The following is a 26,977-nucleotide window of genomic DNA, read 5'->3' as shown; positions in this document are numbered from 1 at the left end:
TCACGGTTAATTTAGCCAGAGAGACATTTCAGATTCCAGATGATCTTGAAACCACATACTGTTCAATCAATCACTTTTATCTACTGTCAGAGTCCCAGGAATTCCTCTGTTTTTTCTGATTATGTACTTTTAAAAATATTTTTGGGGGAATTTGTCTGGAATAGATTGGGAGTCCCTGAGAAATTTCCCTGAGACCTCATTGCTATGTTCTGTGTTTTATTCATTGCTGTGTGTTTTTGTGTGTATTTCTGTGCAGGCTCCCCTCGCTCAGCCAGAGTCTCCCACAGCCTCTGCAGGTGAGGATGTCCAGTCTCTAGCTGAGTCTATGGACTCTGACCGCGAGTCTGTCGGCAGCAACTCTAACGTCAACAACGGCAAGCCCAGCAAGGAGAAGGACAAAGACAAGCAGCGCAAGGACAAAGACAAGAGCCGGGCTGATTCTGTAGCCAACAAACTAGGTAGCTTCAGCAAAACCTTGGGAATCAAGCTGAAGAAGAACATGGGAGGTCTGGGTGGCCTTGTGCACGGAAAAATGAACAAATCTAACTCTGGCTCAGGTCGTAGTGGGGAGAATGGAGGGGAAAAGACAAAGAAAAAGGAATCTAAGACAACCAAAGGGAGCAAGGAGGAGTCGGGCCAGTCAGCCAGCTCCACTTCCTCTGAGAAGACCACTAGTCCATCCCCTACAGACAGAGACGGACCCTCCAGCTCCTCCCCCCCAGGGAGACAGGACAGTGCAGCGAGAGACAAGACCCTGGAAAACTGGAAATACAGCACCGATGTCAAGCTCAGCCTCAACATCCTGCGGGCTGCCATGCAGGGGGAGCGCAAGTTCATTTTTGCAGGCCTCCTGCTCACCAGCCATCGACACCAGTTCCACGAGGAGATGATCAGCTACTACCTGACCAATGCCCAGGAGCGCTTCAGCCAGGAGCAGGAGCAGAAGAGGAAGGAGGCCGAGAAGAAGCCGCCTGCCACTAACGAGGTGGCCGTGAAGAAGCCCGAGCATGAGAGTGTCTTCCAGAGGGAGAGATCGGACAGCTCGCCACCGGAGAGCTGCTCTCCCGTCCTGCCCCACCACACCCACACCTACAACCACAACTCCCAGCCCCCACTGGGTCTCAAGATGCAGGGCAGGAACAGTCCCACTCCTGCAGCCCCTCTCATCTCTGTCCCAGTCCCTCCTCTCACCCCGCCAACAGCCTCCCACCATGTCCCCCACCCAGCCCCAGCCCCTGCGCCTTACTCCTCCCCCAGTATTGGTGCTAAGAGACCTGGGCCCGTTCCCGTGTCTGCCCACTACAGCCATACACCGCCCATCCAGCGGCACAGTGTGATTCACTTACAAGATGTCAACTTGCAATCCTCCATCTTCCAAGATGACCCCTATAAGCCTGTGGTGGGCACCCTAAAGACATGCGCCACCTACCCCCAGCAGAACCGCACACTCTCATCCCAGAGTTACAGCCCCGCTCGACTGTCCGGGGTCCGCACTGTTAACACCATAGAGACCCTGTCCTACAACATGCCTGGCGAACACAAGTCTCACACCTACACCAATGGATTCAACGCGGGGGACATTCAGGACTGCTTGGAGTTTGCTGATGAGGACAACTCGTCTCACACCTGGCTCAACCAAGAGAAAACCAAAGGGCGGAGCTCTGGAAGCCCTTTGTACTGCTTTCAGCAGCGCCGCTGCAAGAGGGAGAACTGCTCCTTCTACGGCAGGTCAGAGACAGACAACTACTGCTCCTACTGCTACAGAGAGGAGCTGAAACGCAAGGAGAGGGAGAGCAAAGTGCAGAGGCCCGCATAGCCATCACAGCCACTTCAGCCACATGTCAGCAAGGCCGCAGGAGACGTGAAGGAACGACACCATCTGCACTCTGCATTTAGAATAACATGATGGCAAACATTTTCCTATTTTGTTGAAGAATGCTCTTGTATTCCTGTCACCCCTCCCTTGTTAGTAAAGATTATTACTTTGTGATAGGGGAAGCAGAACTTGAAACAGTGAGCAGCTTTGGCCAGAAATTGTGCTGTGTTTTTTTGTTTTTTTTGTCTCATTGAAGTTAGTCTTTTACTTGTTTTAGAGTAAAAGTCATCTCTCTGTGATATAACGTTCTGTATGTGAGGGAAAGTTCTTTATTTTTTAAAGTACAAAAAGATTTGCATCTCATCAGGAGGGAACATTTTAGCTCTTTTCATCAGTTTGAATGCAATACCTCTGCTTGGTTCTTCAAACATTTGTAGTTGTTTTGCAATCAAAAGAAATTCAATGGGAGATTAATATTAGACTTTAAAGCAATAAATTGGTGATTTTTGCTACACCCTCTCCCAATTTTGTCTATGCACCAATAATATAGTTACTGTAGGTTAACTGTGTCTTGTAAATTGTAAAGGATTGTCACGGTGTGCTTTTGTAAACAAATTTGAACTACAGGAATTAAAATGTGTAAGCATTATAGATTGTAATCTTGGATTAGGATGAAAATGTAAAACTATCTCATTTGTTAAGTGTACCTTTGTTCTTGCCACAGTACAAGGGTTTCCTGTGTCAGAATTGGACTCAAGATAATGTGTAAGATATCATTTCACATTTGCACCCGAAGTCGACCTCCTTAAGTCCACGAGCACTGCCAAACTGGCTTCCTTAAAAAAGATTACAATTCGAATTTTTCAAAATGTTTTCTGTGGCAAACACCGAACAGTGTGCAGAGGATCAATTGCTTCTGAAATATGCAGTGTTTATGGTGTGTTTCTCTGAGTCGCCTGTTAACTACTCTATTCGGTTAATGTGTTAGATGAGAAGAATTGTGGGTAGTGAGAGCAGGCCGATGCGTATTTGTCTGAAGTGTGATTACGTGTCTCTTCCCCTCCACACAAACAACACAATGTGCAATCATGCTATTAGCACTATGTGGTGACCTGCAGTATAGATGTGTCACTGGTCCAGTGTGAGATTGTCTGTTCTTCCATATCTAGAGGCCGTTTAAAAGAAGCACCTGCTGCTAAGAGCACCTCAAGCCTTTGTGATCATCAGTGCTTTAACCAATCAGTGGGTTTGTAAAACCCCGGGCCTCCAAGTGCTTTCTGCTCATTCGACATGACTACTGTAACGACGCAGTGTTTGTGTTGCTGTTTGTTCTGGTGATGCTTGGATAATGTACCATGCTGTCCTTACCTAAGTGTGTCCTGGCCAAGGATGTCCACTGCTCCCTGGGTTTGCTTCTGTCTCTCTCCTGTACACACTGCAGTGTTGCTCCTCTTTGTTTCTATGTGACAAGTTCATGGACTCTCACCATGTTAGGACTGTAAGATATGATTTTGTATTCCTTTAAGAGTTTTACACTACTTTAAATTATTAATTTGCACATTAGGTACAGATGTAAATATGAAAAAAAATAGTTTATTGTTACAAACATGGTGTGTCTGCGTCATTTTTGTATTTCCTCAAGGCGGTTATCATCAGGAAATCTAGAGATTATAGAGTTTATTTTTAGGCTGATGATTTTCTAAATCAATATTCAATCACGTTACCATTGAGATCATGTTGTTTAGGTTTCTCTTGATCCACATACGTTACAATACACTTTGTTTGCTATTGATTAGCTTTTATCCTCTTTTCCTTTTTCTAGTAAGGCCTAAAAGCAGACGATAACTGGTTAAATGACTGTATTAGGGTACCAGAACTAATCACAACTGAATATGGTTATGTTGTTTTAAACAACAATCACTGAGGATGATTATTTGAACTGTCACACTTTTCCCTGAAAAGTACAATTGGCATTAGCATAGCTTAGCAGCATCTTTAAAGGGGTACACCACTTTTAACATTGCACTTCTATAATGTTGATGGACTTGTGAGAGACTGCAACAAAGACCGAAATATGCTGATTTTTTTGTTGCAAATGTGGGTCAAGCTCCAAACAGACTGGATCCTACAATTCCTAGTTTCCCAGATTCAACAGTTTCTATTGTAAAACCCTTCTGGCTGGTCTTTTAAACTCCATGCCCCAACTTTGTAACACCGACTTTAAAGAGTTTAAAGTCCCAAAGCTGAAGCTGAGATAACCCTGATGAAATCACCAGGGTTAACTTCTCAGACTTGACAAAGCTTCTCCAGAGCCTCACGAGACATTATACAACTGCAAAGTACTTCACACGAACTGCTCTTCATGTCTAAAATCAGTGCAGTGGCCCTTTAAGAGACTATTTGTCTCTAAAATAGGACACTTTCTATGGTTATTTGAAAAAGGTAATTAATCTTGCTTTTTGAATGAGTCAAACAAAATAGAATGAGGGGAACATTTCCACCAAAATCCTTCTGAGATTACAGCGTTGAGATTCTTGGGAGTGAACTGACAAGTAGGGCAGCACTCCAGACTTGGAGCTCTAGCTGCTTTATTCCTCCAGAGATGCCTCGGCATTGGCATTAGGGTCGATGCCACGCAGCGAAAGAGGCTTTGGAAAAGCAGCAGAAAGTCAGCAAGTGCATTCATGTGAGAGTGTCCTCCAACCCTGCCATGGTTAAATCTGGTGATGGCTTCCTGTATGCGAGCAAATGTCAAGACAAATGGTGTCAAACACTCAGTGACTCAAATGACTCAGAGGAAATTCAAAGAAATGGCTAATTATTTATTTACCTTTCTAGATATGAATGGATTAATTTAATTACAGCTTAATTAAATCTTCAAATGCCGAGAAAAGCAGCTTGTGAGAATAACAGAGTGAGAAGGGATTCATTGTAGCACATTAAAAGCTGTGACCAAAGGCTTCCAGTCAAATGATCATCATTGGATATACACAAGCATGGTTAAGTAAATATAGAGTGTCTTTAGGGTTGTTTTTAAAATTTCTAGCTGGCAGCATGGCTCTAGTGATGTCAGTCAGTTGCTCCACCACGATTGAATATATCGTCATAGCATTTTGCACAGACAATACTTTCCCCCTAATAATGAATTTGTAAAAACGTTTGCATTCCCCTAACTTTACCTCCTCCTAACTCTCTTTGTTTTATGAATGGATGACGGCAAGACTAATGACATTCCCATCAGCCCCAGCTGTACTTGTGTTCAGTGCAAGTGTTAGCATGCTTAAATGCTCACCTAAGCTGAGGAACAAGGTAAAATTGTTTAAATGTTAGCATTGAACTCAAAGCAACACTGTGCCGAAGTACAGCCTCAAAGAGCCTCTAGCATGGCTGTATACTGTAAGGTCTTGTTAAACTATTAGGCACCCACAGATTGCAATAAGTGAGGAGAGAAATAGTGACCTGTACAGTAAATATAAGTTTAGGCAGAGTAACAAATCAGTCCCTGTCTCTGTCAGAACTCCCAAATGCAAATGTAGAAAGAAAAGGAAGAACATCTTTTTCGATAAAAGAGTATGAGGTAAAGTTAGCCTTTGCTTTTTTCAAGAATCCAGAGTCTGTATTGTAGCAGCTGGCTGAGTTGGTGGAGTGAGAGTGAGGAGAACGTTGCAGTAGCCTGTAATGAGTGGGATGAATTGCATACTTCTGACTGAGATATAGTCTCGTGACTGGGCTGCTAGAGACAACAATGTGGGTTGACTTCTCCAACTGTTTCCCCCGTGCTTCAGGTCACATCTGTGGACTGCGGCTGCTAATAATATGGAATGACTTGTTAAGTTTTGAAGATGACTTACATCTCCACGTGATGTCTAATGTTAGTCACACAATGGCACATGAGGGGTCCTTTTCTTCCCAGCAATGTATCCCCGAGCTCTTGAATCCTGCGTCCTCCATAACAAGTGCTGAATGAGACAGAGTGCATTGTCTTCTTTCTTGGATCCCCTTTTCTCAGAATTCCCTTTGAATTTGCATGAGGGACCTCCCTTTGCTTTTCAAAGCAACAAAGGGCTCTATCAGGCATGCAGCAGTCGTTTGGCAGGCCTCTCATCCTCTCAACACAGCCTCCATGTTTTGTTAGATTCACTCAACTCATTAAAACTAAAACACCAGGATATAGTAATTCTGAATTGCCTATTATTTCCCTTTCAGATGCATCTGTCTCCTTCCTCACATAATAAGAACCCATTAGAGGCCTCAATGCAACACAATAGTTCATAAATATAGATTTTTATGATAAGCAGTTGTCCCATTAAGATAGTGAAAATAAAAAGTGGGTATATGAAGTGAATATTCCGATCGTCTTTGTACAATTCTGGTTTACTAGACTGTAAGGCTCTACCTGACAGTATTTACAGGGCTGTTGTGTTTTAAGCAGGTTGATGCCTTTGATGCCTCCGCTGCAGTGAGTGGTAATGCCAACCCCCCCACACACACACACACACACACACACACACACACACTCCCATAGCTAAGCCTTGTTCTCAGCCAGTGCCAGCCTCCAATATCTGAGCTCATCCCACCCGCTCTGCAGGATCTAGCGCCAGCCCCGCCATGCACTGCACTCAAGAGTGGGTGGCATCACATGGCCTCTCAGCCTGCCTTCTGGGGCTTGGCATGGAGGAAGAGGGACGTACACACACACACACAAACACACACACACACAGGCCTCTGTGCGATTAAGACCACTACTGCTACTGCTGCCACTGCTGACCACATCTCTCCCTTCTTTTCTGTGGATTAATTCTACTGAGTCTCAAAGTCAGCGATGCCCACACACCTCAGTGGAGCATAGACCCTTTCCAGGCCACAAAGTCTCCCACGCTCTAGACTTTGAGTGTGTCGGGTGCACCAATCAGCAGCGGGTACCACCAAACACCCACCCCCTCATCCTCATCTTCCATCTCTCTCACACGATGTACTGTGCCTTTCCTAAGACAATGCATTTGAAATAACTCGTGGTTGAGGTTCTCGCCACCCTGTAAATCACTGAGTTAATTCTGCGTGCAGAACTTCACCTGGAGACTGGGTGCTCGGGAGTCGATAATCCAAAGAAAAGGCGTGACTGAAGAGATAAATCAGTCAAACTGAAACTACCTCCGCCCCCACATCCTGTCTGCAGGGTGATACCAGCCGAGATGAGCTGTCACTGCTTATATAACTGTGTGTACTTTGCCCCGCTTCTGCAGCAATACAACTCACTACAAAGGAGAGAATGTGTCATCCTCAGAATAAACACGTGATAGAAAGACGTGCAACCCAGAGAGTGGCTCAACCGCACAACCACCAAAACCTGAGATCTTTCTTGTAATCCAACAAGATACGTGTGAATGAGCTCAGTCAGTGGTTTGCTGAGGGTCCAGAGGCTCCACTTTCACACAGAGGAAAGATACAAGATGTGTATATTTTGAAGCCCTATTTTCCTTGACAACAGCTCCCTGCCAACATTCAATGCTTAAAACAATCAAAAATAATGAGTTAAATATAAACACACAAAAATGTCTCTCATGTTGCCACACAAATATGAAAGACAAGCTCTGGGAACATGCCGGCTGTGATGGCACACCAAGTTGTGTGGTGGTGCCAGGGGTGGCAGCTTGTCTGTTCGTGTAGTGTGGTGTGCTAGTAGCTCCAACCTGCCTGGAGACAGGAGGTGTACAGATTGAGCAGGGAGAACACCAGGCTCCTCATCAAAAATGTTAATGGCTTTGTTTTTTCTCTTCCTTCCTGTCTCGTTCCACATCGCGTGATTCATCATGGAGCGGGAGAGGACACACCTGCAGTCTCTGCATGGTGTTGATGGGCACACTTGGCTTAAGTGAAGGATAAATGCATGTTGAGCAGCACATGCAGATGGAGTGAGAAACTGCTTTTTGTGTGTCAGACGGGTTTAAACGTGTACTTTGCTCAGTGGGAAGCTACAGTTGATAGTGAATCATCCATTTCTCTGTATTTGCAAGTGCACTCGGTAAATACAGGAAACCTCGCACAATATATCATTCTATCGGGCCTGGAATACAATAGGGAAGGAAGGAGTCCCCAGCATTTGGTGCCCCGCCCATTGTTGATACCCCCAGCAGTTACTGTAAATATTTGCATGGGTGAAATGAGGGAACAAGGTGTACTTCCTGTTCCTGCAAGAAAAATACTGAAGCGCATGGCACACTTGTGAGGAAACTCTGTCTAACTGAGTAATATCCACCCATTTATACAGTTCTCTGCTGTAACTCTGCTCTAATGATTAAAATACTTTGGATCAATACAAGGAAATTCCTTAGGTGGGGTCTGATACACATCTGACATTAAATAAAAACACACTCTTTCTCTTAAAATTAAAATGTTAAATTTGTAAACAACAAAACACACTCTTCACTTCACGCTTCACTTGGTATGACCTTTAGCTTATGGTGACTAATGTTAGCTTATGCAACAGACATAACTGTGTCACTTCCCTGACTTAAAGGAATAGTTTGACATTTTGGGATTCACTTTCTTGCTGAGAATTAGATGGGAACATGGATACATCACTCTCATATCTAAACAGTAAATATAATGTTAGGGCTACAGCTGATTAACTTAGCATTAAGACTGGAAACAGGGGGAATCAGCTAGCATGGCCTTGTCCAAAGCTAACAAAATCTGCCCACCAGTACCTCTGAAGTTCATCAATTCATATTTTGTAACAGAAAAGGAAATGAGTACAAAACAACATTTTAGCTGCTTATTTTATGAATTTATTTCCAAATGTAAACTTCACTATATCATGCATACAAGTTATGACAACATACATTATTCAACAATCTGTTATTTTTCATATTTGCATAGGACATGGTCACAATATATTGTCTAACATGTAGAAAATAATGCCATAAAAAGGTACAGCAGAGCAGCTAAGACCAGCACATTAAATGTGTGTAGAACCCGAGGAACTGTACAACTGTAATACTTGTATGTAGTGATTTTGGTTTGCTGAGAGAGAAAAAACAAAATGACACCTGAAGGTTAGAGTGAGGTCTTAAGAAAATGTACTGGCCATAGCTGAGTCGAGAGTTATTTACAGATTAGATTATACTGGTGCTGAAAGGGGAAGCAGCACCATGGAGTCACTACAACAGGCAACTGATGGTGATGGGCAGAGGACAAACACACAGAGGTATCGAGAGAGCGACGTTACACTGAGGAGGTACACTGAGGACAAACAGGTACAGGAACCAGAACCAAAAGGCTGGTGGGTGGCTCTCTCTCTTTGTAATTAAAGGGAGGTCATTCACAGCACGCTGTGCTGCATAACCTGGAACAGACTAATCCTTTGAGGGCAAACATATCCAAAGCTTGAGCAAAATGCTTTTTTGTCAGTGTGCATTTCTGCTTTTTTGTCAGCGTGCAAGAGCAAATGCCGCACAGTGTCAGTTTGAGCAGTCAAGCAAGATCACATGGTCAGTGAAGGGTACAGACAGATGTGGTCTACTCCTCTGCACAGCCCTACTCTTTTGTTTCTCGTCTTTTTACTCAGTCAGAATTAGTTTGCTCGTAAGATTTAACAGGTTTTTGTTCATTCAAGTGATTTTCAAAAAGAAAGAAAAAAAGAAAAGAAAGCTTGCTTATTTGAGATGTAGAAAAAGGTCCGTATCAAGCACAACATCCATTAATCAACACCTACAGCATATAAAGTTGAACCCAAATGTCCAAACTGGGTTGGGTTCAAAGTTACTGCCACATTCATCTTTCCCTTCATAGCCTTTGGTAACAACTCGTAACTGTGGAGCCTTTGATGAGCTGCGAGAACTCAAAGCTCCTTCTCACTCTGAAGAACCTCTCTCTCCTATCATGCCTCTTAAAACATTATATCCCGAGCTTCAGGGCTTTGTCACGAGGGAGGACATGCATCAGTATGTCCTTGTCTTTTAAATATTACATATCAGAATACTTACTAAAATATTGCATGTGTGTTGTTCATTCAAATTGGCTAAGCCTATAGAGCCTGCAGAGTAGAAAGGAGAGACTAAACCACTGGGAAATGTTGACAATGAGAAACGTACCTTGTGCACAACGCACAATGTGTAAAACCTCACAGTCAAGACAGACTTCGATTCATAACCTACAAAAACGCATCGGGTCCATGAAAGCAGCACATTTATAGCAAATGCAATTTTCAATCCTTTGGAATGGTTGGGCGTTCGTCATCATTAAGATTGTTTATGTCAAAAAAATACCTGCAATAAGCCATTATACATTGCTAGAATATTGTACAGCCAAAAAAAACAAAGTACAAATTAAATAAAAAGAACCAAATGAAGACAAAGCTACACAATCAAAATGTTTACATAAAGCAGAAAAGAAGTATTTAACTTAGAGCACTTGCATATCAAATATGCAGAGTTGCTTCTTTAAATCCTGTACATCACATAAAAACATGTCACACTTTATAAAACTGTACAAGTTTGTTAAATGTCTGATAGTAGCTAGATTTTTTTTACCCTCAACTTTTGTATCTTGATGAAGTTACCATTATAGTTTTGGCACACAATTGCATCGATCATGCTTGTACACTGAGACCAGTCATGAAGATGAGACGATCTGATCGGTGATATATTCATGTGATTGATGGGATTTTTAAAAATAAGATTCATGTTAGTTCTTTACATACTAGGCAGCAACCAATTAACTTTAATATAATTTTACAATTAGCAGAAAAAAATATTAACTGGTACACCGTTAGCATCTTGTAGAAACCTTGTATTTTGCTGTATTTCCATTTTGTTGTTGTTTAATTAAAGTCATTTATTTTCTTTGACAGATGTCCAAAGCTGTAATGTGGGATTACAATCACAATGTAGGATTAAAAAATGCTGAAGTAAAGTTTCAAAGTAAATTACAGCTGACATCATCCCTCATGTAGAACATGTTTAAACTAAGATAAATACATTGAGCTCAGTAGAGGAGGGGTGTTTTAAATATCTGTGTAACATAAAATAATAAAAATAAGGTTTTATTATTTCCCGGAAAGATTACGTTTAGAATCTACAAGGATGTGCAAGACCCTGACAACATGGGATGATTATATAAAATTTAGCCCAGTGTTTTTTTTTTGTTTGTTTTTTAGTTTTACAGAAAAAAAGTCTCTTTCTTCATTCAAGTAGGGACAAATAAAACCACCAATTATTTGTGCTACTCATCAAGCAAACGTAAGCTACATGATGGATGTTTTGAAAAGATATGAAGGTACAACAAAAGTCAAATATTTCAAGAGGTATGATTTTTGAAAAATATACAAGCATTTTATATGAGACAAATAAAACAATAATATAAAATCATGACTACATTGCTAACTCACAATGCTGTGGTCTCTATTCATATGGAAAACTTTCAAAAGAATCTAAATAATAAAGAAAATTAGTCACTCTCTGAAATTGTCGAAGATAGAAGTCAGGACGTTCAATACCCCAAACCAATTCGTTTTCTGACTTGGAGGAATTTTTGGATAACAGGCTAAATGGAATAACCTGCATCCTGACATCAACAGAGTATTAAGTGTTTCTGATAAAAGGGATAAATGTATAATTTTTAACAAAATACGGTGCCTTTAAACAGCCCGACAACAACAGTCAACCTTGTGCTGTGATATATACGAAACAGATGCTGAAATGACCTGAAGACAATGGAAAATCTAGAAAAAAACCCCAAAATAAATCAGACTATACACCGTTATCCAGAGAGGTTAATAATTATTTGACAACAAAATCAAGTACAGTAAAAATGGACATGTACAAAACTGTGTTCAATGGCCTTTTGTGTTGAATTATTCAAGTAGATTTGGTACAGTGAGAATAAAAGTTATGAGACACTCATGCCTGTGGAGGCCTATATGTGACTGGTGCAGTCTGGATGGATGGATAGACTGGGATGTTTACACTGTCACAGTCGGTTTATTTTCAGATGGTAGGAGCTTCCTGCCTACTGTAAGTCCACTGACACTAAAGGGTCAAAGGTGTTTCACTGAAAAGAGTGCCAGAGTGCCCAGTGCTTACTAAGGCACATAGCAGGACAGTAGGATGTTATGTAGACATAATAGGCAGGAGCTGGGCCCCGCGAGGAGGCGTTCCTGTGTTTCCAGTGTGGGCGGACACTGACCAGCAGTGAGCACCAAGCACCCAGGAACACTGGGGGGAGTGCGCTGGCAGAATTTTCTGTGCAGCAACTGATGTTACAACAAAATACACAAACTGTCCCATATATCTGCTTTGCGGATGTCGACCCTGAGGTAAATGTACAAATGATGGATTAAGAAAGGGATTCATGAAACCTGCTTGAGGGTGAGCTACTCAGATTTTTTTTTTTTTTGCAAGAGAAAGTTACACTACAAACCAAGTCAAAAATTGACTACAACAACTAAAAAAAAAAAAGTCATCGATAGATGCCACACAAAGCTGCTCAACAGCCATTCGAAGAGTTTGTTTTTGAAAATCAAAGTTGTTTTTTTTCCAGAAATGGTAAATGTAAAACCCTCTCAGTGCTTCTTTCACAAAGAGCTGCTGATCAGTGGCATTCAAAGTGTCATTTTACAGCCTGGAAGCTATTTTAACATTAAAGAGGGTCGTTGTTTTTTTGTTTTTTTTAAAACATGTGGTGTTTTTAGGAAACTACTGCATTTGATCCAAATAAGGGATGTTTTCTTTCTGGAGGATGTGACAGAGCTGATTCTTCACAACTTTATAGAGAGATGGCTGCTGTGGAGAACGAGGGACAAGGCCGGCCATTCATGAACTTACACCTGCCAGATCGCCTCAAAAACCCTCTACGCTTCCAAGGCGCAGTTGTTAACATGCATATAGTGTGAAGCACTGGACTGCAGGGCAAGAGTCGCTGGTAGAATGAAGCTAGCACATGCATCAACAGTCTGGAGGGGTCTGACAGGACCAAATACATGGATGCAACCATTTCCGGCCATAGTGCCAAAGCAATAAAAGAAAATGTAGGCATAACGCAGACTGGCTGGGCTGCAGCAGTTTTGATAGTGGTTCCCGCTTCCGTGGAAGGTTTACTGTGCCTTTTGCCTGACTTATTGAGGCATGTCTGTCTAGAAACACAAGTCAGCTTTCTCACGGGACATGTGAGCTTCACAGGGAGGACGACGTGAGGCTGGCGAGCACTGCACCTTGCCGATATGTTCGTTTTGGTTCAAATGTTTTTACAACAGTTTAAAAAGCCCCCTTGTTGCGAGAGAGAAGTTTGAAAGCAGCTGTTTTAGAGCTCTGTTTTATCACTATGAATTTGGAGCGACATTTTCCTTGGCATTGTGAAATTTGACTCTCTAGCAGTAGTAGAGGATTTCTCCCTGTGCTTAGGGTGGAGTTTGGTACGTCCCACCTACACTGCTAGCGTTGTCTAGGTAGTACTGTTGTTCATACACTTCTCTCTCTACTCTTATCCTACAGGATGGACGAACCCGCTAATTACAGCCATTTTTCTGCTCACGGTTTCTACAGTTGGAGGGAGGAAGGAGGAAGAAGGAGGAGGAGGAGACGGGGTGTCTGCGACTGGGTGTCTCCTCCTCTGTGCTGCTCAGTTTATGATAAACTTCTCCTCGTCTATCAGGACCTGCCCTCTGTCTATTCCAGATAGCTGCTTTGTGCATTCTGTGCTCCACCATGTCGCAGCCCAGCACAGCCAAGCTCTGCCCAACACTCTGGCCTACATTTGAACCCCCTTATGCAATTTGGCAGAGTTGGAGGTTCGCCACTCTCTGACAGGACAGTTAGAGCCAGATGGGCGAGGGAGCAGGCCCCAGGAATTGCATGTGAGAACTCCTGCTGCGGGCTGTGAATAGCTTCTTGTGGGATGCAGCTGTTTCCTCAAGGGAGGCCACAAAAGGCAGAACCACGAGGAGGGAAGTGAGCAGGCTGTCTGGTTCTACCTGTGATACTGCCAACCACCAGCCACAGGCCTCAATGAAGGGCAGCTTACAAGACTGAATAGAAAGATTTCATTCACTCTTGTCTTTGGTACTTTTTCCTATGTGCTTCAGAGAGGGATAGATATTGTTTTAACTAAAGTCGTCTTTGTGTCCATTTTGCGTGAAATACTGGATGATGATATAGCACATCAAAAAATAAAAAAAAACACGAACAGCTGCTTTAAAACTTAACTGTCTCTATTTAAAGGCTACAAAGTTTCTTAAACTGAGTAAAACTGTTCACCCAATATAACCCTGATCCTCCCACCATGCAGATTTACACAGTATATACTGCACACCGCTGTCTAATGAAATACATATTCAACCCAGTGTAATGGCAACTGAATGTCGACGTTGCAATGGAGGAACAGATGTATTTTCTTTACTGAGGTGAAGGTTTGGGGATTGTCTTGTTAACACACAGCAATTGCATTGCATATGAACCCCCCCCCCCCCCCCCCCCCCCCCCCCCCACCCAGAGCACGAGGACATGAGTTCTGTGTACGATTGACCATATGACCGAAGGGCTAGTTTTCTTGACAAAAAAAAAAAAAACAAAGAGTGCAAAATTGTGTTGAGTGTAAGGCTGCTATATATGTACTGTATGTTTCTCTTCACCGTGTTCATTCTTTCAAGCTAACAAGGCCATCCCTGAGCAGGGCGTAAAATTCAACCCCCTGTTGAATTTCAGAGTAAAGTGATGAGTATATTGTGCAGTCAATGTGAGTACTGTGAAGTACTGTGGTATTACAGAAATAGCAACTGTCTTCAATCCTGAGGTGTGTGTGTGTGTACCCCTTCTCCACACCCGTTAAAAAAAATCAAAGAAAACCCCATTTTGATATGACTTGTCAGGGTGTCTGTTTTTTCTTCTAAACCTTGTTTAGCTGACTGAGAACATACATTGGACAACTAGCCATGATCAGAATCTAAAAAAATACAGACATATGGTACAGAATGTAAATATTGCCGTCTGGGAAAGGCATTACCTTCTTTTAGGATCACACAAGTAATTGCACTACAATAAGCAGTTATGTACAGTATGGTACACCACAGCAAGCGCAGGAATAGCAAAGGGGGGTTGCTGACAACTGTGCAACACAAGTGTTAGGACAAAAACACAGGCCTCGCAGATCAGAGGCAGAAAGTGCGACTGGGTTTAAGTTTAAGGCGAGTTGGCTGGGCTGAGGGCGGGGCTGAGGGTGGGGCTGGAGGCATCCGAGCGGCTGTAGTCGCTGAGGGAGCTGGGACGTGTGGTGCTGCCGCTGCTGCCGCTGCTGCCGCCATGGGGCCTCTTCAGCATGCCGGGCTGGAAATCTGAGTGGCGTCGTGCGTGCTTCATGAGGTGGTCGCTGCGCATGAAGCGCTTGTCGCAAAGCGGGCACCCAAACTTCTTCTCCCCCGTGTGGGTGCGGTAGTGGCGTGCCAGCTCATCTGACCGGGCGAACTTCTTACTGCAGTCGGGCCAAGTACATGGGAATGGCCGTTCTCCTGTAACACACAGATGGAAGGAGAGACTTCTGTGTTGGATCACACAAGAAGATAGCAACATGGCATTCAGAACAACAACCCTTTTTTGTAGCTAATTTAGTTTTATCATTTAGCCTGCTTATTGCTGACCATTTTCCACACATTTTGCACAATCTTCCCCCGTGTTTTGTATGTTTTAGCCAATATAGAGTAGACCTTCTTCAAATACACCACACTTTTGTTACAGACCATGCTGTCAGCATTTTACAGTTATCCTTAAGTGCTTTAGGTTATAGGTTACAATGACAGTAACTTACAATATATACAATGAACCAAGTACAAAGTATTGATAGTGTCAGTGAGTGTAACATGAAACAAATCAAACTCAGTGGTGCACCCTGGTGCTTACAATGATCCAAAATGCTCACCACAGTGAGAGTAGTGGCTCATTAAGAAGTGTTTACATGTTAACAAGTCAAGACGACTGCTGTGCACAGCTAACAGACATTTTTCAAGCCTGCTGAACAAGACTGTTGTTTTCTGTGCATAGTAGACTGAGTCATCAAGGGATAGTGATCACAAGGTCATTGCTAGGACTGATACGTCAGTAGAGCGAAAAGGAAATCAAAACCACCCAAGAGATCTTCAAAATATAAAAAAATGTGAGATAAAAAAGGCTGTAGTGAGAGTAAAAATTGGAACTGTGCTGGAGGAGCCGACACAGTTTAATTATCTAAGCTCCAGATGCTAATCACACTCACAATGGTTACCCAGCCCATTTTCTAACATGCAACTATCTGTGACTCTGCACATGGGAAATTACACCCTTCCCCCCTCAATCAGGCAATAAAAGTGGGCTTTGACACAAATCTACTTAAAGCCAGATGGTACTATATATCTTGTGGTTTCCTTCCCTTCTGATGTGGAAACAGTGTGCGTGGAGCCTGAATGCAGCGCTCTGCATCCACTGGCCAACATGAATAATACTGTATTCCATTTAGTTCCATTTCAGTGACTTTCTGCCTGACAATAGCAACATCCAGCATTCTAATTTTACCGGCGTGACCTTGCAGTACTCTTGCGAAGGGTGGCGCTTCAAACTTTTTTAATGTTATGGCACTTTCCTGAGAATAAGGATAGTCAATCATCGTGTGTGCACTCCCATGCTGGGGATTCGAGGTATGAAAGGGAATAGACGGTGACGGATGCATGAATGTTTATAAGAGGCACGACAAGTACATAAGAGCAGGCCTGCCAAACACTTATTTTGTTCTGTGGTTTCCTTCAGGGCCACAATGGAAACAGTGCTGTTCAGCATCAAACAGACATATGCTACCTGATGCCTGTGAGTCTCAAAAACAAGAACTCGGTGCACGACTAGTCTCGATCCCTCCCCCCCATACTGCATGGTTACAAAACATGCAGACAGACAGAGCAAGTCCAGACAGCCCAGTCTGTGTGCCTGCCTCTGACGCCTCACCTCAGCTCCAGACAAACTCAGTCAGCCCTGCCCACTACAGTTCCTGCTGGCTGCTGGTGTATGTAAACTCTGTAACTGACATAAAGACATTTGCATACACACACTGCACTCAGCCTTGTCTCCTTTCCCCCAAAACATCCATACTGTTCTCACTCTGCTGCAAGAGTTAACACACAAAGAGTCAATCCATCTGCCCTGCATTAGTTACAATTCATAAAAACAAGGAGGTGGTGGTTGTTTGACCCTATTTACACATCCTGGACTAAAGCCTCAAGAAAAGGAGGCAATTTAACTTCTAAGACACTAATCTCATTGAACGGACTCATGGTAGTCTGATTTCATACCTTATTAGCAAGAGAAGCAGCCCGTGCTGCCACCTGGCACTGCAAAATGAGTTATTGGCTAAAAAGTGTAGCTAAGTTCTGCGGGCTGCTTAAGGCTCAATAACCAGTGTAACGGATCCAACTACATTCATATTTAACCAGACACCAGAGAGCTAGGCTGAGATATCCAGTCTAACTGCCCTGATACAGTAATGCAGTCATAGTGAAAGCATCAGGTATCGAACAGCAACTCACAGACACGCATCAAATTATTTAGAGCTCAGTGACTTCTTAGAAAATTCCCAATTAACAGATACGCTGCCCATTTTCACCACCCACTAAATTGCTTTTGGCATTTAGGTCAACGATATGAATATGTATCAAAATTCCTGCTGCTTTATTGTCAGCCTTGAAAGGTTCACTAACATAAAGAAAAAACATGCAATGCCCCAATTAATTGTGCTTCTTTCATAACGTGAGGATTGGGATTTCCATGAGGACAGTAAAAAACAATTTTCTGGTAACATTAAGGAGGTGTAGGGAAAAGACGGTTTGAACCTGAGTTGAAGTGATGATAGGGGTTATTACCCTCAGTGGTAGGAGGATGTCTCTCTCTAAGATATTCTAATACACTGCAGATATTACTCAGCATCTCTGTTGAAGGAAGAATGCTGAAAACTGCCCCCCTCACCCTGCTCCTATTCCCATCATGAATTGTTGTCACAGCAGGGCACGGTGGCGATCGTGACACCAGGCCCCACCGATTGGTTATCCCATCTCTGGCAGCGTCCACGTCCAGGGTGTGGTTTGTGTTTCTCAGAATGTGTCAGTTGCAGAGGGCAAGGGGTGGGGGGCTAATGAAGGAAGCGTTTCCCTAACGAACACAGTGACCCAGTCACCCGCAAAGTGAGTTACATCATGCACACAAACTGTATCTCTACTAAGCACTAGTGTCCCCCCTCCAAGGCGATGCGATTATGTCACAGGTACTCTTGTTATATAACTGTTCCCTCTGAGGCCACTGGGTCAGTAAATAAACAGCTCATCTCTGCTCCTCTCACATCCTTCTCTCATTCATATCTAAGAATCTTTTGGCTCCTCGGTTTCTGCAGAAATGGTTAAGAGAAATGGAATCTGAGTTTGTCTCCCCTGTTGTAAGGGATGCCGTCTGCAAAGGGGAGATCAAATCTCTTTTTGACGTGAGCAGCGGCGCAGGAACTCAACTCGGTCACCTGCTCCAACAGCTACCAGCATTTCAAACGAGAGCAGATAACATTCCTGGTGTGTCCTCAGGCATGGGACAAACTCACATCGTGTACAGCTCAAACCTTCATGTGAGCCTGCCATAAGAGAGCTAGAGTAAATAGCTCTGCAGGGTGAGAAGGGGAACAAATACAGTTCCTGTGGACACATAAGAGATCACCTTGAAGTTGACTTTGCTCTGCCTGCACGGTGAGAACCCGAGCAGGAAATATCGTTTACAGAGCTCAGAACAAAAACAAGGGCCACACTAAACCTGCGTGGACTTTTGCAAGCAAACCGCTCGAGCAGTGAAAGTAAAACTGGAGTCAGACTGTAGATCACACAGCTCATTAGAGTTGGAGCTACCTCACTTCAGCGTTAGCTTAGTGGCAGAGTCAGCTTGGCAGCATGAAATGAGAGAGACACCACTAACTCCAGAGGTAGGGCTCAGCACAGTCCTGTAATTTGGTTGCATGTTTACAACAGACTATGACCTGTATCCAACCAGGGGCCAGCAGACAACCATCCGTGGGATTTGGGGTCGCTCATCAGCATAAACCACTGAAGCAGACAGGGTTAACCCAACCGAACCCAACCGAACCCAGCCTCTCCGTCTACACTCACCGTCACACGCCAAAATGATCTGAACACTAACACGTGTGTGCAGAACAATGAATATACATTATGGCTTTTGCAGCTCCTCTTGTCATTGCTCGTGCAGTGGTATATGCAGGCTTCGCTTGTGCAAAAATAAAAACAAAGCTTTACAAAGTTCTGTGGACTGTGGGGGATAAAAAAAAGACACTACTTGATTTGAAACATATCTGAGATCAGAACTGTTTACATGGCTGCTTGTCTAAGAAAAATTAACTCAGTGGGAAAGGAGTCAAATTGCAAAGAAAATCACGATATCAAAACATGTTTTTTTTCCGACGCTCCATTTAGAGTTTGTTGCAAACAAGAATAAGTAACTGCAGGAGAAATAGAGGAGCCGTGGGTGCTCGTGATGAGGACCGTCTCAAGTTTGTAAAGAAGCTCAGAAAACAGGGAGGATTTGATCTATTATCATCTTTTGCCTTTATTGAGAGGGACCTTGCTTGCCGTTGAATAGCATTCCGCCCCTTGTGGGCCTATGGGGATCAGGTTGTGAACAATAGCAGCAGCCTATAGCTCCCAGCAGGAAAGGCACTCCTGTAATGCATTTCAATCAGACAGGCGTACTAACCGTAACTCACTCCCCTTGTTCTGCACTGAACAGGGCTATTGACATTCAGCCGGAGACACGCAGCTGGGTCGGGTGTGACCGTCTGATTCCTGCACACACTTAGCCATCCATCACTTCATCCCTTTAACTCTTTAAGGGAAAGGTATAGGGGTAGCCCTCCTGCATTGACCAGCTCATCACATTTGCCTCAATTAGTTAGAGTGGGCACTCTCTTTCAGCTTTGACTGCATAGTAAAACAACCTGCAGCCTTGATGAGTTGCAGGTAGTCCCCTTATCATTTAAACCCAGGTTAACCAAGGACATGAAAACAGCTGCAGCCATTAATGGGTGTTTACAGTTGGTCCGCAGAAGCAGGTGGGAGTAGGGATGCCCCATCATCCGTGACTCTCACTCACACAGTACAATGCCAGCTCATTCCACTGATGGAGTCTGACACTATAGCTCAAACGTGATAGACACCCTTACCAACCAGCATCAAACAATGAGCCATAGCCCTGCCAGATCGTGAGAGGCCTCGCCACACCGCAATAGAAGTAGATACAGGCTGGAGATAGTGCCAGCTATCCAATGTTATACCTGCCACAAGTAGGAGAGAGATGTGCCCATGTCTTACAGAGAAAATGCTTATGCCCTCCTTCCCACAAGACACCACAAAATACTCCTCATCTCGTGCAGAGGGCCACACCCTTGTGTCGTGGTTTGCCACAGTCTGATTAATCACGCAGAGAAAGGGGACACACTTACATACCGTAGGGAACATAACAGCCCAACTGGAGACAAAACACTCTCTCTGACATTAGCTCCAGAGCCTTTCCTATCTTATTCCAGATGATCGGAACACAACAGAATGGATACAGTCAGAGTCTAGCTCTCAGATGGGACCCTGTGAGTGCCGGGCTGACAGGGGTGTTCTCTGCTGCAGAGGTCACAGCCCTTCCAACGTTAATCAGATTAGATGCAGCTGAATAAATGACCTACATCAATGGAGGGCATTGACAGTGAATATCCCGGTATCTTACCCCACCCCCACCCTGCCGCACTGTATATTCTCCGTCTTTGTACTGCAGATCCCTTGCCTTGCATGCGAGATGTGGTTTGTGAATAGGAGAGGTGAAAAAAATGCACAGTGTTCCACAGGTCTGTATCCCTCTTTTCCTGCCGCTGGTAATCGACACCACACCACAAGCCGTGGCAGGGGCTCGGCCTCACAACACAAAACGCTTCAGCACCTATTTTGCTTTGCAGGCTGGAGAAGATGGGAGGGGCTGGTGGGGGAATAGACAGAGCAGCTTTTATAGACCTACTCCAGAGCTGACTAAAGAATACATGATCCCTGTAGGCCACTGAAAGCAACAAAGCCAGGGAACTGCCTGGCAGAGACCTGTCAGTATTAGGAGTATCCACCATGCATGCTTCACTGTTTAATCAGTTCAATTAGATTTACATTCCAACATTTGTGAGGAACTATCCTACTGTGAGCTTCATGTGTCCATATAGGATAGCTTATGGACAGCACGTGCACCACCACAAGACTCAGAGATGTCTTTCATTGAGCAGGAACGCTGCACCAAAGGATTAGAGCAGGCAAGATGGTGGCTCCAGTTTGGTTTATTTACATCCCGAGGATAAAGTAGATTTAACTAATACCTTGTTTCCATTGGACACATACTGTACTGCCACACGTTGCCTTCACGGGCCGACCAGATTTCTTCCACAAGGAAAACATCTTATCTTACGGCAGAAGAAAACGCATCACTAGATTCATAACAAGACTACGAGTCTATAGTAGCAGCTCTGTGGGGATGTACTTAGGCTCAATTGTACATTGAGCTAAATGCTAATGTAAGCACGCTAACATACTCACAATGGCAATGTTAATGTCAGTGTTTAGCAGGTAAAGCTTACCACACGTATCACCTTAGTAAAACGGGTTAGCATGCTATCATTTGCTAACTACCACGAAACAAAAAGTATGATTGAGGTTGATGGGACTGTTGTTGGTTTTGCAGATATATGGTCATAACCAAAGTACTGGACAAATTACAATTTTGACCTCAACCAAAATTGTGAACCTCATAGTGGCATAATAGGAAAATCAGCTGATCACCATCATCCAGGAACCATGTCTGAACCCAGTTTTGACTGACCTGCTAGTGGGTCAAGAGGGAAAAGTCAGGGGATCACCAATGTCATGGCAAAAAAACATGGCAATCTATCAAATAGTTAAGATATTTCAGTCCAGACCACAGTGGTGGATCGACTGTTTAAGTCACCAGAATGGGGACAAATGTAAACTGTGAGCATATCCTGACAGAGGGGTGATCGATTTATTACACGTCAGGAGAAATACGGCTCAACTGGGTGGGATGGTGGAAATCCTGCCGTGTGGCAGGTAGACAGACTGACCTCTTGTGCCTCAGGAGAGTTTACACCCAATGCTGTGCCAAGGTCAGGCTCAAGCAAGAGCAGGAATACCCCATCTCCGCCCTGCTACCTCATCACTGCCACCAGCCACACAGGAACACTGTGCACTCTGTGTAGCAGTGCAGCCAGATATAAAACCACTGGCAGAGATGCAGTATATATAATCAGAGACTCCTGCTTCTTTTTCCAGGTGGAATTTGGGATACTTTCACGTTTTAAAAAAGTGTCATTAACCACAGTTATTTGGCTGAAAATGGAAAGCGTGCATGAATATAACTGGGTCTACATGGCAGTGGAACTGTGCTGCCAGGTGGTGCCACTTATTTTTTAGGACAGACAGAAGAGGGACTTACAACCATCTCGCAGTATTAGAGTCACCCCCAGCGGAACACAAAAGAAGTCCAGACAAAACGCCAAACCAACTGTAAATTATGTCATTAGGCTCTTTGTCTATGTGAAATATTGACCCTTTTCGTCCCGGTGAGTCAAATAGTTTTCGAATAGGTCCGGGACACTGACAAGATGGCCTTTTGTGAGGCCCAGCTGTGGGGGGGGCACAGCAGAGGGCCCAGGCTGTTCGTTCTGAAGAAGACTTGTAATGAGCTTGTCAGGGGCTATCTCTCCTTTTGAGATGGTCGTCTGCATGACACGACCAGACTAGGGTAATGAGGCTTCACGGAGAACACCATGTACTTCATGACCACAGGACACCTCTTGGGAAAGTGGGTCTTCGTCGTTAGAGTCGATAATGCATCTTAAGACAAAGAGTCGACAAAGAACGACTGAAAAGAATCCAGCTGGTGCTGTGAAAAGTCTTCAGAAAGAATAAGGAGCAGTTTCATGTATATGACCTTCATTTGTTCAATTTAAAACTGAGTTGATCTGCGTTAAATGACGGCATTTTTGCATACTGGAAGATAAATGTATGTGTCGGAGAAAAGGCCCTCCCTCCCACACCAGGAGACCAGACAAAAGCTGTCTGGTAACCTTAGTGCCCTGAACTGTGGAGATCATCAAACTCAATGCAGTATAATGAGCGATTTAAATTCAGCGTGTTCCCCCATGTCTGCTGCATCCTGATGTCCCTCTTACACTGTGAACAAACTTTAATGAACCCACTTAAGAAGACTCTAAACCGGGAACTGTTTAATAACTTTAAAAGAGATAGTTCCCACTATGATCAGGATAATCCACATATCTTATTCATTTTAGTATCTAATGAAAATTGTTCACAACAAGGCCTGTGAGCTGTACTGTGTATTAATTCATAAAAAACACATTGCTGTTGAGTTTGTTTTGTTAAATGATGATTTGAGCACTTTTGTTCACCGCATTATACTGGAGCGGCAAATGAAGCTGAAACTATCTTCATGCATTCAGGAGTGCTGACCCTTAAAAAAGTTTGAGTAGTTCACAAAAGATGATATGCAATATACTGATTCAGAATTTGAACAAACATCTACCTTAATGGCAAGATCATAAAATAAACTAAAAAATATTTTTTGTATGGTTTGAAATGAAATTAATGAAGTCTTTCATAAGATATTACTAGTGAGTGAAGTTCATTTTGAGCTGTAACTGGATTGATTTTCTTATGTGCTGTAGACATTGCATAATAAATACAATATAGCTCAGGTTTTCAGCTCCTCTTACACTCTGACAAATCACACACACACACACACGCACACACACACAAAAGGCTTTGAGCGTTAAAGAAGTTGGGGCGAGGGCGCCTTGTCCCTGGCTCTTTGTTTAGAGTCAATAACAGTATTTTCCCCCCCCCCCCTCGATTAGATAGCAGTGTTTGGCCGGGACTGACTGGGCTGGAATCCATTCTCTCCTGACTCTGCTAGTAGGGGCTGATGGGAAGCTCACTGCTAGAGTCTGGCTTTTTGAAAGCACTGCAAGGTTGGCTGAGGCAGCCCGGGTTACCTCAGATGACCATATTCTGGGACTATCCAATCAAATAAGCAGGAAGAGCCATTATTATCAGAATTTATGGGACCCAAACCAATCGTGAAGCCAGACACCGGAGCACATCCAAACAGAGAGGCAGGCGAAAAGAAAGGCTTAATAGGCAAAGAGACAAGGGCTGGGCTCATACAGAGGGGGGGAAAAACCTGCTCTAAAAACACATGGTCGGGCTGAGGGAAAGCACAGTGAGCACCGGAGGCTGGCTCTCAGAGAGAGCTGCTGCAAGTTTGGCTGAGACGAGGAAGCTGAACTGAGATGACTCACGTTCTGTCACTGTCCAATCAAATGAGCAGAAACCTTATCTGAAAATTATAGCACACAAACCAATCACAAAACCAGATGCAGGCGTGAATCCCAAAAGAAAGGAAAGACTTAAAGGGGAAAGAGACATGGGCAGGGATGATAGACAGTAATACGACTGCACTAAAACACACAGTGTACGAGACACAGGCATTGTATGCCCTCTATACATGTAATAATACTGGAGTATTATGGACCCCTATTCATCTACATACACAAATCAAATCAGTGTCTCATTCCTGTTGTTGACTAACACTGATTATGCACCACTGCACCAAGCTGCAGTTGATGAATAAAATGTGGTGATACTATTCTTAATAACAATTAATAAAATTGGACAAATCTACGAGAAAAATCCCCATATAACAGGCGTGTCCTATGGCGTGTACTTACAGCTTTATTGTGCATTGGTTTTTTTGTATCACATATGGCATCCATATGACATTCTTCCAAAGGATATTACATCTGGTGATATGAGGACACAAAGCCAGGCAGGGGAGGAAATTCTGATACAAAGGCAGGTGAGGAGAGAGGAATAGGCAATGAGACAAGAATCTAGCCATGTAAGGATGGGTCACTGATGTTTAATATTGAGACAAATAAGGAGAATTGTGCAAAAAAAAAAGGGGCTCAATGTCAAAAAGGTCCCATCATATTTTTAATGATGTGTTTTACTTGAACACTTTTCTGTGGAATTAAATTTCTATATGACTCAAATATGGGTCAAGTTGTTCACAAGAGGGTGTTTCTTGTGTGAATCAGAGAGAAGTGTTTGGTTTCTGGGCTGTCAGGCTGATGTATGCGCGTGCGTATGTGTGTGTGTGCGTGTGTGTGTGTGTGTGTGTGTGTGTGTGTGTGTGTGCGTGTGTGTGTTTGTTTGTGTGAGAAGAATGGGGGACAGCGGCGGGAAGAGGGAGTGTGAGCTGCAGTCTACAGAGCAGAGAGAGGGAGGCTCCTCAGTCGAGGCTCAGCTAGCTGAGTCTGTTGCTGGCCAGATCAGCTGGCAGTCTGTCTAGCGGGGGTGTGGCACATCACAACAAAGGGCTTTGGGCAGACAGGCGACTGCACAGCTCTTATCAACCCCCTCAATTTGAGCCGATCCACATCTTTCCCCCCTCTCAGTAGCCTATCCTGCGGAATGCAAAGAGCAGATACGGAGGTATGGTCCTTCAGGAAAGTCAAACGTAGCAGACTGCTGATGTGGAGCGCCTTTGAGAGCCCTTCTCTCTGCAGGGTGACGGTACACTCACTGGATCTATCTTGAAAACTTTTTTTTGCATGCCCATGTTTGTGCATACTTGGCTTATTCTGTGATGCGCGCATTGTTGTTTATCTTTCTCGTGTCGCCAAAGTTGGCTGTAGTGAATGCGCGCAGAAGAAAACGGGAAACCTGATCTGTGTAATTTAGTTCTGCGTTTGCACTGCAGGTTCGGTTTGTACATAGTGTTCAACGCAGGAAGGAGGGGGGTTTGCAAGAGGAAAGCAGTGACAAAGCTCAGAGATTTGAGTGGGAGTGTCACTATTTTTGACTCCCTCCCTCTCCCGAAATGAAAGGACATTACGCAAAGTTCATACAGCTGAAAAAAAACCAATCCAATTATTAAACTATTACGCACCAATTATGGCTTTTATTCTAGGCTACTGTGTTTGTGCCGATTATTCCAATTTATGGTGGATCTGTGAATGTTCAGCCGATGACTATAAGGACACACAGTCAGTCAGTCACCCTCCTCTGTAGCCTACAAATCGGGCTGAATGTAAGAGAAACCACACTTCTTATCAGTGTTCTCAGTTTTAATGATCCATTCTCATATAGGCAAGGGAACTACAATAAATCATGTGCACAGCAACAAACAATTGCATCCAATGAAACTGACCTGTATGTGTCCTTAGATGAGCTTTGAGGTGGGATGATTTGCCATAAACTTTTTCACAACCTGAATAGTGGCATTTGTGCTTTTTCTGAGGTGATTCTTGCTCAATTCGACCTCGCGATCTTTTGCCTCTTTGTTTGAGCGACGGATCGGAGATGGTGGTAGGTGTGGCAGAGTTTCCATCATCTATGAGGTTCGGCATGCTCTCATCCTTGATTTTTGCCTGCTCGGCAACATTGTTGGGAGTCTGCTGGTTAAAATCCGCCAGAATCCGCGCCACAACAAAAAGAGAGGAGTTGTCTTTCATTATTAAAGGTTCTTTCATTTCCTCTCCGTTCTTAGAGGAGGACGGGGTTTCTGGTTTAATCTCCCTATTCCCTTTAGGAGCGTGAACAATTGCACGACTGGACATTGAAACAAGGCACTCCGCTGCAAAGTGATCCATTTTGTCTTTGAAACAGCCCCCTCTGCTTCTTAATGACATTCAAAAAATAAAAAACGATGGCGTGAGAAAAAAAAACTTGTTCCGTGGTTCCCTTTGTGTGGTGGTGTGTAGGAGGTCGTTCTCATCAGAGAGAACTGACTTTATGATCTTACCCGGCTTTCCAATATTGTCAACATCCTGTGAGAGAAACGCCTCGAACAAAAATGCAGACAAGCTCCCTCAGAGGAAAAACATTTTTTTAGAAACCCGAAGTCTTTGATTAGTGCAACGGAGCTGGTGACAGGACCTCTGCAAACTTGGATGCGTTAACTCCCATCGCGGCTTCAAACACTCTCCAGCATAGTGAACGTGTCTCCCGAGCGCCTGTTCCTGCTGGTTGTATCCATGCTGGGGGCG

At 43.7% G+C, this 26,977-nt stretch overlaps 2 protein-coding genes across 4 annotated transcripts in view; one reads left to right on the top strand and one right to left on the bottom strand.

The window, feature by feature from the left end:
* The window catches only part of otud7a (OTU deubiquitinase 7A), a 39,935-nt gene extending 28,668 nt beyond the window's left edge, over positions 1–11,267 (top strand). For 2 of the 3 annotated variants that reach the window (XM_031871175.1, XM_031871183.1), the window contains one exon: positions 257–11,266. In XM_031871175.1, the coding sequence (XP_031727035.1) occupies positions 257–1,816 (1,560 nt within the window). In that variant the 3' untranslated portion in view covers positions 1,817–11,266. Of the gene's footprint in view, positions 1–256 lie in introns of all 3 variants that reach the window. The other variant, XM_031871191.1, reaches the window with a different exon arrangement.
* klf13 (Kruppel like factor 13) lies at positions 8,582–26,977 on the bottom strand. Its single transcript, XM_031871205.1, has 2 exons — positions 26,140–26,977; positions 8,582–15,314 (listed from the first exon to the last, which is right to left on the bottom strand). The coding sequence occupies exons 1-2, from the start codon at positions 26,618–26,620 to the stop codon at positions 14,989–14,991; spliced, it is 807 nt and encodes a 268-aa protein (XP_031727065.1). The 5' UTR covers positions 26,621–26,977; the 3' UTR covers positions 8,582–14,988.

The sequence above is a fragment of the Anarrhichthys ocellatus genome, unplaced genomic scaffold (genome assembly GCF_004355925.1).
Source record: "Anarrhichthys ocellatus isolate YVR2014 unplaced genomic scaffold, GSC_Weel_1.0 scaffold2, whole genome shotgun sequence".
Taxonomy (NCBI): Eukaryota; Metazoa; Chordata; class Actinopteri; order Perciformes; family Anarhichadidae; genus Anarrhichthys; species Anarrhichthys ocellatus.
Note: the sequence above shows the minus strand (reverse complement) of the source record. Positions and strands in the feature narration are given on the sequence as shown.

What these genes read in the sequence shown, in the direction of transcription:
- klf13 (XM_031871205.1), bottom strand. Translation starts at nt 26,620, where the DNA reads ATGTCATTAAGAAGCAGAGGGGGCTGTTTCAAAGACAAAATGGATCAC. An exon ending in TCATCTAAGGACACATACAG is followed by an intron (nt 15,315 to 26,139) that starts GTCAGTTTCATT and finishes TGTGTGTTACAG; the next exon opens with GAGAACGGCCATTCCCATGT.